The sequence below is a fragment of the Pongo abelii genome, chromosome 5, assembly GCF_028885655.2.
Source record: "Pongo abelii isolate AG06213 chromosome 5, NHGRI_mPonAbe1-v2.0_pri, whole genome shotgun sequence".
Classification (NCBI taxonomy): domain Eukaryota; kingdom Metazoa; phylum Chordata; class Mammalia; order Primates; family Hominidae; genus Pongo; species Pongo abelii.
In genome coordinates this window covers 3,191,319-3,204,768 of record NC_071990.2, presented here as the reverse complement: position 1 = coordinate 3,204,768, position 13,450 = coordinate 3,191,319, and the positions used below count along the sequence as shown (strand labels likewise).

At 47.4% G+C, this 13,450-nt stretch overlaps 1 protein-coding gene across 4 annotated transcripts in view; it reads left to right on the top strand.

Moving 5' to 3' along the window:
* Window positions 1–13,450, top strand: part of SLC22A23 (solute carrier family 22 member 23) — a 187,810-nt gene that overhangs the window by 122,587 nt on the left and 51,773 nt on the right. For all 4 annotated transcript variants that reach the window (XM_009241400.4, XM_063725312.1, XM_054557135.2 and 1 more), the window contains one exon: window positions 10,513–10,681. In XM_009241400.4, the coding sequence (XP_009239675.3) occupies window positions 10,513–10,681 (169 nt within the window). Of the gene's footprint in view, window positions 1–10,512; window positions 10,682–13,450 lie in introns of those variants that run through there.

Below are 13,450 nucleotides of genomic sequence, written 5' to 3'. Positions count from 1 at the left end.
AAGGTGCCTGTAATCCTAGCTACTTGAGAAGCTGAGGCAGAAGAATAGCTTGATAGGTGGTGGAGATTGCATTGAGCCAAGATCGTGCCATTGCACTCTAGCCTGGACAACAAGAGTGAAACTCCATCTCAAAAAAAAAAAAAAAACAGCCAACATCCAGTTACCCCAAGGCCAGTAGGCCAATAGGCATTATAAACTCTAAAGCAGCTTTGCTTTGTTTTATTTTTAATATGCTAATGCTACAATGGAAAAATTAATTATAGGATCTCAGGGCTGAGATGTATAAACCTCTGCAGTGTTCAGAACACTGCTTTTCAAAGGGTGTTCCCTGAAGCAGCAGCATCACCATTCCCAACCTCATCCGCTTATGAGGAGGATTCAGTGGCTAATATTTGCAAAGTATACTGCAGTGGTTCTGCAACTGGAGCCAGCATCAGAATTACTGCACAGCTTGTTGACACAGATTGCTGGACCCAACCTCAGTAGGACTGAGACGGGTCCTGACTCTGTGTTTCCGAGGTAGTGGCTCCAGGTGAGGCTGCTGCTGCAGGTCTGAGGCCACACTTGCAAACCACTGTCTGGGAGGCACTCTCCTCTGTGTGATCGCAACATGGGGAAGCAAGAGGGCAGGGATTACCATTTTATATAGCATGGTCAGGGCAAAGCTTCTGGGCAAGATCGCACTTAAAGACCTGAGAAAAGGAGGAGGGAGATATGCAACTTTCTGGGGAGGACAGACAGGGAGTGCACAGCCCAGAAGGGGGATGTGCTTGCTAGGTTAGAGGAGCAGCAGGGAGGCCAGTGTGGCTGAAGTGGAGCAATGGGGTGGGGAGGGGCAGGTGATGTGGTCTGAGGGATGCGGGAGGGGCAGGTGATGTGGTCTGAGGGATGCGGGAGGGGCAGGTGATGTGGTCTGAGGGATGCGGGAGGGGCAGGTGATGTGGTCTGAGGGATGCGGGAGGGGCAGGTGATGTGGTCTGAGGGATGCGGGAGGGGCAGGTGATGTGGTCTGAGGGATGCGGGAGGGGCAGGTGATGTGGTCTGAGGGATGCGGGAGGGGCAGGTGATGTGGTCTGAGGGATGCGGGAGGGGCAGGTGATGTGGTCTGAGGGATGCGGGAGGGGTGGAAATCACATGGGTCACTGTGAAAGACTTTGCTTTCACTCTGAGTGGAACAGGAGCCCTTGGAGGGGGACGTGTGGTGTGAAATTATCTATCACCCAGAGTGATTGTGATTTTATGATGCTGCCTCTTCTGAACTGACCATATTTCAGGGCAAAGAGCTGGCGCTTGTTGCTGAATACAAGTTCTTCCTTCCAAAGTAATTCAAGGTGAAAACAGTGCACAGTGAAGGATGGAATTAGAAAATCAGATCACCATTTTGCACTCCTTAACTAAACCTTTAGGGAAAATGTTGGCGAACAACTCTAGGATGGGAGGCTGAGGCGCCGCCGCTTTGCTCCATGGATCAGTGGTAGCGTCATTCTCAGTAGGTGACCTCCTGCGGGGCAGCACTGTGACGCACAGGCACCAGCTGCGATACCCTCTTCCAAAAACCTGAACCAAAAACGTCTCACCAGACGTTAGGTGGAACTTCCAGTTTAGAGATTAAAACAGGGCATGAAGGAACACGTGAACGACATCGTAGGAAAGTCACATAAAACCAGCGGTTTCTTCAAGTTTCATGGGGAAAGAGGGTGGGGGGAGGTCTGCTCTAGATTGAAGGAGAATTAAGATATGTAATAGGTGGATCTTGTTTGGATCCTGATTTAAAAACAAAACGATAAAGAGACTTTTTTGAAGTAATTCAGTAGGTTGGACACAGACTAGATATTGAATAATATTAAAGAATTATCGTTAATTTTGTTAGATGTGAAAATGTCTTTTTTAGGAGAGACATATTTGTATTTAAAAGTAAAATGACATGATTTCAGGAATCTGATTTAAAATATTACAGGGAAGAGAGAGAAAGAGGCAGAAGAACCAAAAGGGCAACATATCCAAAATATTCATGACATGATTCTCTCTTCTTTGTGAATATATGAACATTCAAAAGAAAAGTGTTTTTAAATCCAGATGCAAGAGAAGATGGGAAAATGGGAGAAGAAGAGAAAAGGAAGACTTACTTGGAAAGACTAAGTTGCTAATAATTCTTCTCTATTGAGGAGTATTATGCCAAAGAGTAAAATGTATTTACTATTACTAGATGTCACACAGTAATGATGCTATGAACTGGTATTGAGATCTGTTCTGTTTACCATACGCCCAGCCCCTGATTCCCTGATTGCTTGTCAAGCTCATAAAATAATGACAATTGATGATGACACTGATGATGAGAAATAAAAGTCAGATCATCTTCCCTGCCCTCTGACAGCTGGGGAACTGAGAGCATGCTGTTATGGGACAGAGCTTGAAGTAATTTAGGGCTCGGCTGTTTGGCCACACACCTCGGAGGTTTCAAATCTGAAGGCCCGTGAGGCTTCCATTTGCTCAAAAGCATGATATAATTATACAAACATGGTCACTCACTGCATGTGATTTTGATCCGTAGAATGGATAGCACCAGAAAAACTGAAGATTGGGAATTGTCACTTTGGAACTGGTTGTTGGATAACCTGGGTGGTAAACTGTGCTCTCCACCTTAAAGCCACCGTGTCCCATCTCTGCTCCTTCACTTAGCTTGAAAATGAACAACAGACCTGAAATGCAAGAATTCCAGTGGTTGGGAGGGGATTCTGATATTTGAAGCCGTTCCTCTCCTTGGCTTTTTCTGCTGTTTTTAAATACTAGGAGACTGAAAGTGTCATTAATTTAAATTCTTAAGCATGTGCTGCTGAGCATCAGTCTTTGTTTTTAAACAGAAGAGATTGCTGAGCATTCAAATCCCTGTTCCTCATTTGAGTCATTATAATGTTAGTTTTAAAGAAAAAAACAGAAGGTAGTAAAATCTGAAAGGAAACTGAACTCTGTGGCTCATGTTGGGTTTTATGGTTGATTTTCCTCAAATTATTATCCACATATGAATATATAGAACGTGATGTGGACTTTGATGAGTTCCCATGTAGGGTGCCAGGCCGGCTTCTACAGAGTCACTGGCCAATCTCTTCCACGGTGACTCATTGACTGGGGGGCACTGGTAAAGTGACTGAACTAGGGAGGAAAAAACATTCACATTTATTCATGCGACAATTATCTGAGCTTCTGGTGTGTGTCAGGCACAGTCCTAGGCTCTGAGGAGCAGCAGTAGGCAAAACCTAAGAAGCCCTTCCCTCCTTGGAGCTTAGATTCTGGTGGAGCACAGAGGAGGCCGTACCTGAAGACAGCTTCTGCCTGCAGCAGAGATACAGGATAATGCAGGGGAAGCTGGCTTCAACTCCCATCTTGTTTATTTCTTAACTGTGGGATCTTGGACCAGTCACTTAATCACCCTGAGTTTCAGGGTCCTCTCATGTAAAATGAGCATTAAAAACAATACCTACATAATACAGTCACTGTGCAGATTAAATGAATTTAACACATGAAAAATACCTCCCAAAGCATTTAGCTTTCAGCAAGTGAGAGCTGTTACTTCGCCTAGTACTGCAGACGTGATAGGTATTCAATTGGTAGTTGATTCAGTATTTCTGCATTTGAGCATTTAATGCCTGTGTCTACATGTCTGTCAGACACTGGAATGTGATTTGTAAGAAATACTTAAAATTTCTCTGTTTTTTAAATTTTTCTCTTTCTCTAAATGGAGAAAACTACTCTTTCAGATTCTTCTGACCATTACTTTGGGTTGGCAGATCCTAAGTTAAGAGGAAAGAGGACGTCTTCCACGCGGAAGGGAAGATGTAGAGCTGTAATAGCAACCTTTAACAGTCATACCCTCAAATGCTGTTTGGGTCTCCATGACTGGCAATTTCAGGCCCTTCTGCCTGAAATAAGGAATTCCACAATCACATGTCCCAAAGTATATTTTCCAGGATTCTGGGGGCCATGCATCCTTGCCTGTGGCAGTAATTATTGAGTGGTGTGTTCACTTCCAGGCCCACTTGGGGAGTGACAGGAAGGAGGGAGGGTGCAGGGAAGAGGAGAGAGATTCTTATGGTGGTCTGGGAGATGGTGAGGCCAGCAAGAGGAAGCTCCCTGCAGTTCCCCACTTTGCCAGGGAGGGGCGCAGTCCAGGATGATGGGGCTGTCTTCAGAGGACTCTGGTGGTCTCCAGATGAGCGTCCGCAGCCTAGGGCCGAGCCGGAACCAGGTTGGAGGAAGCCCAGAGAGACAGGCAGCATGGCCACCCCTCCAGTCTCTGTTGAGAAAACTGCGCCTCCTTCCTTTCCACATTTTCCCGCTGCTGGTGGAAATGGGCTTCTAGTCTATTGGATGATGGAGGAGGGCTGGAAGAGGGGAGGAGAGGGGTGGTCCACTTGTAAGGACAGCGGGTTTGGAGAAGTGGCCTCTTTGAATCCTGTGTGTTCTGGGGCTGGTCTGGGCAGTGGGATCCCCAAGCCCCCGTGTCTTAGTGTCCCAGTCGGCCTTCGCAGAGGCTTGCCCTTGGGAGAGGATGGCCGGGCCATTCAGCAGTGGCCTCTGGATGGACTTCTCATTCCGCAGGCCTGTTCCAGGAATTGTGTTTAATTTGGGAGCCTGAGCAGTGTGGGCAGACGCTGTCCTTTCCTGAGCCCATCTCACCTCTCTCTGCCAGTGAGTTGTGCAGACTTGCCCTGTCCCGAGAGTGGCCTTGGGCCTGCAGAGTGCCCGGGGCAGCTTAGCAGGGTGGCCTCGTGTCTGTGAGGCCGGCGACACTTAGGAAGCCTTCTGTGGCTTCAGTATGAGCCAGGTGCGCTCGAGTGCTTCGTGAGTGTCGTTTTCTCATGACCACCCCATGTGGTAGGTACGATCGTTTTCTACCTTGGATACAAGGACACAGGCTCAGAGCGGCTGAGTAACTTCACACCACCCAGCAGAGGCCGGGGAGGAATCTAACCCCCACTGCTAGGCCAGAGCGGGTGCCTCATCCCGTACCCTGCATGGCACGCTTTGTTCCGCGGGCACAATTCTGCGAATTCCTGTCCTCTGGCTTAAGTATTGTCAGTCAACTTAATATATTCCTTTGTTACTAGCCAACTCCAGTCCAGAAAAATCCTGTACTCTCATTTCAGAGAAGCCAGGAGCACTTAGCAATCCCAAGAAAATGTATATTCTCTCTATGGTCACAAGCATTCAAGAGTTTCTTAAACATATTTAAGGAAGAATAAGTGTTGTGTTTTATTCATTTGTGCATTATGGGATGATGGGCCTTTTTTTTCAAAGATTGGCTTCAAAAGGTTTTTAAAATTTTATTTATAATCACTGAATCCAATGAACAGTTAGATCAGTGTGTGTTTTTGTGGGGGGTGAGGGAGTGGGGGGAGAATGTTAAAACTTTGGCCACCCCTGGTATTTCTGGTGAGCAGAAGCCTTAGCCACTGGAGCTGGGGCCGAGCCCTGCTCAGTAGCACAGCTCGGACCTTTGCGTGCTCCCTGGGGCTCCTCCCTGGGTGCTGCAGTGTTTTGACAGATGGTCCCTTGAGCTTGGCAGTGCCCTGTGAGGCTGCAACCTGGTCCAGGCTGGCCGGGGAAGAGAAGCAGGGACAGGATGAGAGAATGGGGGGTAAGAAGGGGAGGGAGGGGGTGCAGCTTCGGAGATGGGCTTCATGGGAGGCCTCGTGTGACCCTGTGTGATGCGCAGGACCCCCGACCTCTGCCTCAGAGTTCAACCAGAGAAAACAGGCGATATCTATTTACAGATTTTCTGCAATATCTATTTAGAGATTTTCTGTGAGGAATTGGCACACACGACTGTGAGGGGTGGCCAGGCTGACATCCATGAGGGGCCAGCGGGAGGGCCAGCCCTCAGGACTCCAGGGCACGGGGGCGGGCACTGCTGTCCACAGGTGGAATCTTCTTCCTCCTCAAGGACTCCAGGGCACGGGGGCGGGCACTGCCTTCCACAGGTGGAATCTTCTTCCTCCTCAAGGAAGCCTCGGCCCTATGTTCAGGTCTTTCAACAGATGAGGCGAGACCCACCCAAATTATCTAGAAGCCCCTCGCTCAAAGTCAGCTCTCTCCCGGCAGCACCGGGGTTCCTGTTTGAGCAAATGCCTGTGACTGCAGCCCCGCCACGTGACACATCAAACCCCCACACCCCACTCCCTCAGGCCTTCCTCCTCCGTCACATGAAGTGTCTACCCTGGGAAGCACAATGTGCTTTTCCTCCTGAAAATTTGTAAGAATCTGACGACTTCCGAAAAGCAAATCTCCCAGAGCTGTAGCCCCCTAACGACGCCACGTTTCTATCAGCCTCCAGGTGGCCTCTGTGCTCAGACTTAGTCATGGTCCCTGTTGATTCACTGACCAGATGCCTCAGTTCAGTCTCAGCTACGTACTACTTCATTCTCACAACCCTCAGTAATTTCTCTGCTTATCGACAAAGTGTATCTAGTTGCCAAGAGTAGCTTGTAAGCATCCTTCGTTAAGGTGTTAGGGAAAAAGGAACAGTGGTTTGTTTGGTTGGTTGGTTTTTAGAGACAGGATCTCACCATGTCGAATGAGACCAAAGAGCAACTTGGCATTAATTATATTGTTATGCAGGTTGGGCATCCCTAATCAGAACATCTGAAATCTGAAATGCTCTAGAATCTGAAACTTTTTGAGCACCTAAATGACACCACAAGTAGAAAATTTCACACATGACTTTATGTGATGGCTTACAGTCAAAACTTTGTTTCATGCACAAAATTATTCAAAATCTCATATAAAATTACCTTCAGGCTATGTGTATAAGATTTATATGAAACATAAATGAATTTTGTCTTTAGACTTGGGTCCCTTGCCCAAGATATCTCGTTATGTATATGCAAGTATTCCAAAATCTGGAAAAATAATGCGCGAGATTATAACACATAGCACTTATGTTCTAGCACTGTATGCTGTTTAGTGCTCACAACACCCCATTCTGCAAACAACAAAACTGAGGCGCAGAACTCCTAACTGACTGAACCAAGCTCGCAGCTGCTATGTACCAGGAGCAGGATTTGAACTTGGGCACTCTAGCTACGGAGTCCAGGCTTTTAACCACAGCAGTGGACGTGCTACATGCTGGCCACTTGAGATAGTTTAATGTTTGAATCTTTGATGCATCACCCAAGATATTTTCTTGTGGCCCTTAAATGTTTTACATAATCAGGGGGAGTCTTGCTGCCCATAAATGAAAATCTATTAAAAGGATATGGGTTTGGTTCCATTGGCAAAGAAGTTGATTCTAGCAAGTACCGGGACACAGCTGCCAGCCAAGGTCTTCCACGGGCACCGTGGACGCCTGCCTGTGAGTGATCTACTCTCCACAGTAGTCAGGCCCTGAAGGGGCAGTTGGATTGGGGACTTCATTCCCTGCCTTTCAAGCCCAAGGCCAGTGGACCTGGCCAGGTGGCTGGAACCATCTTCAAGGTGTGGGAGCTGCTGCACCAAATGCTTCTGCTTGCAGAGCCCAGCAGAAATGATCCACCTGCAGTCCCCGTCCCTCCTGATGGATGCCAGGACTCAAGGTTTAAATGTCCTCATGTGTTCTTTCCTCTCCCACTTCCAAAAAAACTGATTTGTCATCTTCCAGAGAAACTTGTGATTAATGGCAATCCTCAAGTGCCTGCAGTTTCTTAATCATTGCTTTCTTTTACAAAAACATCTTTATAGCCACCTTCAGAATATAGTTAGATTCAAGTAGTTTGGAAAGATTTTCTGGTGAGTCAAGACAAAAAAGGTAGTTAACTGCAGATGGCCACACCTGTATCCTTACATCAAGCCACTGTGTTTTTCCATTGCCTAGGCAGGAATGCTAAAATACCAAGTCTCTGCTGGAGTGCTCTGCATTTTTCTACCTGATGAAATAAAGTCAAGGCTCTGCTAGGATTCCTAGCAAAAACAGAAGGAGTGGAGAGGTCAGAAAATTATTCCACTTCTGCAGCTCCCACAGATATGTCTGTGAGGCAAAACATGCTTACAGTTTTGGAGAAATACAGTGAGCCAGTGCTTCTCAAGGAGTTGTCTGGGGAGCTCATTAAGATGCAGATGCTGATTCTCTAGGTCTGGGTGGGGCCTAAGATGCTGCATTTCTAACAAGCTCGCATGTGATACCGACACAGCAGGTTCACACACTACACTTCAGGCAGCAAAGAGTTAGGGGCCACACCGACCACTTATTTACAGGAGAGGATTGAGACAACCTTTGGAAGAAAAACTATGACCATTTAATAATTGTCATATTAACAGTCACAGTAAGAGATGTGTCAGCCACAGCAACTCACTTGTAGCAAGGGGAGACTGAAGCCAGACTGGCCCAGCAAGGGACCATTTTCCCTGCTCAACTGCAAACCTAGAACCTGGTCTGGGAAGTGGCCTCGTGATCCCTTGTGTGACATCACATCAGTGTAGATTAGGATGTGGGGTTAGACATCCCAAAGGGGGACTGTGGTAAAAAAAAGTGTAGTTGCAGATATTTTCACTGTATCATGTCACTAAAGAGAGGTATTGAAGAGAAAAACAGCAAGCAATATATGTCTGCTGCACCAGCAAACCATTGATATGATGCCATCATGCTGTTTCCACATTATCTCTTTGACTTTGTTTAAAGGTTACCTGGATGGCCAAGTGCTGAATTTCCTTATCTGATACTAGCCCATGCCAAGCTTCCAACACTGAATTTACCGTGACTAATGTAGATTTCTGGTTTCCATAGCAGCCAATTTACTGCTTGTGCTTAATAAATGAAAACAAGACCTACAACTGTTAGTCTTTTCTTAAAAGACCTATTTTTCTTTATTATTTGTAATAGCAGAAATGCCAGATCCGGGCCCTGCCAGGTAGTGATCTTTTAAGTGAACCTGACCTATGGTACCAAAAGGAACAGCGTCGCAGCAAATGGCTGAGAGTGAGCCGTTTAATCTTGTTTTCCTAATTAAATGGTAGAAACCTCTTTATAAGCAATAATCAGTGAAATCTGGTTTCTCTCTTGTTCACTGATAGCTATGATGATGATCTGTTTGCTTGTGGCTGAGCAGCAATGGAAATTCTGATGGCATTATTATTTTTTTCCAGCAGATGAGCTGCTGTAGGAATTGGCTGGCATAGTGCCCTCTCCTTGTTAGGGCTGGTAATATCCTTGTAGCCAAGCATAATTCATCTGTTCTCTCTCTAGTCTGCTTCCCTTATTGCCTTCTGACCTCCTACCTCTGCAGTGGCCTCTAAACAGCCAGCAGATGAGCTGTCACAACTCATCCATGAACCCCACCATCCGAACAGCCTCCAACACACAGGCATGAAAAGTGTTCTCTCCAAAGGGTCTGTCTTCTTCCTTTTCTTCTTCTTCCCCCTGTTCCTCCTTCCCCTTCTTCTTCTTACCTTATGTTTAAAAGAGCAAGCAAGCAAGAAACCTTTAGAGAATACTGCATATTGCCAGAGAATCACAAATAAATGTACATGCTCTGTAGGGAAAATAATATATATAAAACCCAGCTGCTTTTTCTACTATAAAGGGCTTTCATTATGGTGATTCATGTAGTAGGTCTGTATTGGTTGTCACTTGGGTGCCACAGATTAAAGTTTTCTGGTCATCTTTTTGACTCAAGGTCAAAGTAAAAGAATAGATTCTTGCAAATAAGAGGGGCCGTGGTCCCCCTCTAATTAGTGGGCATTTGTTGAAAATAGACACTTTTTTGTTTTGGAGCTACAAAGATGAATTAGACATGAGCCTTGCCCAGAGGGAGGTGTCCAGTAGGGACAGAGAAAGGATGCATGACTCACCCGTGTTGCAGTGGCCCACAGAACTCCCATGTGGAGAAGGGGCTTTCTGGTAGGGTCATTGCTATATGATCTGAGTCAGCCTTATTGTTGGTTTTTGTCTTGTTTAACAGACAAGCTGAGACTTAGCTCAGTCTCCCTCTGTCTCACAGTGTGAGTAAGCTGCCTGGAACCCAGAGTGCTCAAGGAGCCCCGGAGTGAGAACCAGAAGAAGGGGTGGGTGGTGCATATGGGTGGTAGTGAGTATATGGACATGCCTGGTGTCCTGTCTAGAGGTCAAGATGGCCCCAATACAGCATCATGCATAGGAAGGAATGGCGACAGGATGGGCACAAGGGGAACGTGCTGGACAGCAAGCTCAGTGACGTCTGGAGAGCAGAGGAAGCAGGAACAATGGGCGATCTGTCCCATAGGCAGCACCATTTCCTGGTTTCTGAGCTAAGCTCCTCTGAATTATAGCATCCCTTTGTCATCGGCTAGCCCTATGGCCCTGAACAACCATCTCACTTCCCTTCCCAGTTGGAGCCTCAATGCGCCCGTAAAACACTGGCACACCACATAGGGCACTTGTGGGCAACAGATGAAAACAGTTTCAGTCATTGGTGGGTTGAGCAGTGCACTGGCCCAGGTGCACCCAGGACTCCTCGGGCTGTCGAGCTGAGCACTCATCTCTCTCTCATTGGTTCTGTGTTCTAGGAATAGAGCTGTGTCCCCCTGGAAAACGGTTCATGATTACGATGGTGGCGAGCTTCGTGGCCATGGCGGGCCAGTTCCTCATGCCCGGGCTAGCCGCCCTGTGCCGGGACTGGCAGGTGCTGCAGGCCCTCATCATCTGCCCCTTCCTGCTCATGCTGCTCTACTGGTCGTGAGTATCCTCTGCACAGCGCCCTGGGCTGGTGCGTCTGCACATGCTTCCTGAAGGCCTGGCCCCGGGCAGGACACACGATCCCCACACTTCCCACTAGTTGCAGCTTGTGGTTCTGTCTGAGAAGGTTTTCCTCTCTTTTTAAAAAATTTTATTGTTTAAACTTTCTGTCTTGGAAAAACGTTCAAATATACACAAAAGTAGACAGAAGAGTGGAATGAGCCCTTCACCCAGCTCCAAAAATCTGCAAATCCACTGGCCAGTCTGGCTTCACACCTTCTTGCTAGCCACCCCATGGGGTTATTCTGACATGAATTTTTATGAATGGATTTGCAGGGAGGTGGGGGTCTTGTGTTAGGAGGAGGGAATTTGGAGATATTAAAGAAGGGATATAGAAAAGTCCCCCTATCTCTTCTAGGTGAGGGGTAGGCAACCTTCAGCCTGTGGGCCACATCAGGCCCACTGTCTGTTTTCGTAAATAAAGTTTTATTGGAACACAGCCATGCTCGTGTATTTACACAGGTATTACCTGTGGCTGCTTTCTGGCTCTACACAGAGTTGAGTGGATGCAGCAGGATGGTATGGTATAAAGCTAAAAATATTTACTATCTGGTCCTTTATGGAAAATAGCTTGCTCACCCCTGCTCAGTATCAGTCCAATATGCCTTTCTGAACTATGGGTAACCTTAAGTCTTTTGACTTGCTAGCTTTGGGGGGGGAAAAACACTAAACACTGGTAAAGGGGGTTTGACCTGGGCAACTGGGTTTTTTTAAAAACTCTCCAGGGAATTAATGTTGAGTCAAGATTGAAAAACACTGCTCCATGGATAGAGAGATGTTTACCCTAAAAATGATACTTTTACCTTTTTATAAATGCTGTTTTTCTTCCTTTCTGTTCCTTCCTATCCCCCTCCATGCTGATATTCTCGCCTTATCTATAAGTAGATCATGGATGTGACCCTGTATTGCTACTGTTTAGTCAACAATGAAAACCAAATTTCTGCCCGTGCAGTCAGTCTTCTCCTTGCTTTAAGGGTTCACTGGAGCTGAGCTTCCTTTGCTCAGGTGCCTGGGAGGGAAGAAAGCACCTACCTTTTGGCTTAGTGGTACTGCCCCCCACCCCTGCCCTGGTAGTAGATGTACTGCAAGGGTGCAGGTGTGGTTTCCCCAAGAGGCTTGTTCTTGCTTACTGTGTCACGAGGACCTCAGCAGCAGCAGGGGGCCAGCAACAACAGATGGGAAAAGGCCACCTGCCAGAGAGGCCACTCAGCAGCCACCGCTGCCCGAACTGAGCTCTTCTGCTGGGGCCGCCTCCAGCTCTTGTCCCAAAGTTGGATGTCCAAACCCCTCCCACAGCACAACCGTGTTCCAGGACAGCCCTTGTGCCCTAGCAGGGCCTTAAGGAGCGGAGAATGAGCAATAGTTTCCCTGGAGAAGGATGGAGTGGGCAGCTCTCTTCCTTCTATCTCCTAAGGAAGCCTTTCTGCCCCCTCCCTTGTGGCAGCCTTTGCTGGGTTTAGCTGTTTCGGAGTTCAAGGGTGCTGATTTATCTAACAAATGCTTCCCTGTGCTTCCCACTGTACCAGGCACAGATGACAAGCACTTTGTGATAGTAAATGGTTCCATCCTCATATCTCAGCAGCCCATCCTATAGAGGACAGAACTGCGGTCCCCTGACCCCCACTGGCTCATGTCAGAGCCTGGACCTGAAGTGGCCGACTCTTGCCACACCTGGCTCCTGTCTTCCCCTGCCTGGCCCCTATTCCTTGTTTACTCTTTAGAGATACAGCACTCCAAAGCACCAAGTAGGCTGCCGGGCACCCTGGTGCATGCAATAAATACTTGCTCATTAAAGGAAAACAAGCAACTTTCAATATTTTGCCACCAAAAGCTGGTCATACTGGCTGGTGCTACAGCTCACCCACTCTCCCCAGCAGGCCCCTGTCTTCCCTCAGCTTCCATCCCACATCCCCACCCCAGCAGATTTTCTCTGCCACTTCCTCTGCTGCTGGCTTGCACCAGTGTTCTCTCCTAGGCTACAAGAACAGGGCATAGCCTCTTGGCAACTCATACTCCTGAGTGGAGAGGTCATTCAGGGTTGTTTCCCTCACCCCAGGCTCTGCTCCCGCCTGTCCCAGGCAGGAGGACACCTGACAAGGGAGAAGTGGCAGAGAAGGTCTTTCCAGAACAGCTCCAGTTATGCAGGGCTGACCCATGTGAGAAGGGCCGGGTTTTGGTTTTTTTTTTAATTTTAGAAACATATTGAGGTTTAGTGATAGGCAAGGTAAGGCATTCATTTATTTAAATATATTCTAAAACCTCAGAAAAATTCTTTGAAATACACAGTTTTAAAAACAAATTATATAGCTTTTGAAAAGACATCCAGGGGACTTGGAGAAGTAAATGTGTGTGCATGTGTGTGCGTGTATGTGTACGTGTGTGCATGTATGTGTACGTGTGTGCATGAGGATGGTGGTCCCAAGGTGCTCTGCCTCCCGCTTACAGCTCCAGCTCTGCAGTCTGGGTAGAGCTGGCCCAGTGACTGGCTGTGCTGCCTCCAGCCTGCCTCACACCTCTCTGAGCCCGCATTTTCTCATGTCTGTAAAAAGTGGGTTATAATAGTTCTTATTTCATGGGGTTGTTTTGAAGACTGAAATAACGCACGGAAAAGATATGCATAGAGGGGCAGTCTGAAGGGAGGCTTGGACACGGAGCCTGGACCTCTGCCACTTAGTAGCTGTGTGACCCTGAGCAAGTCGCTTAATCTCT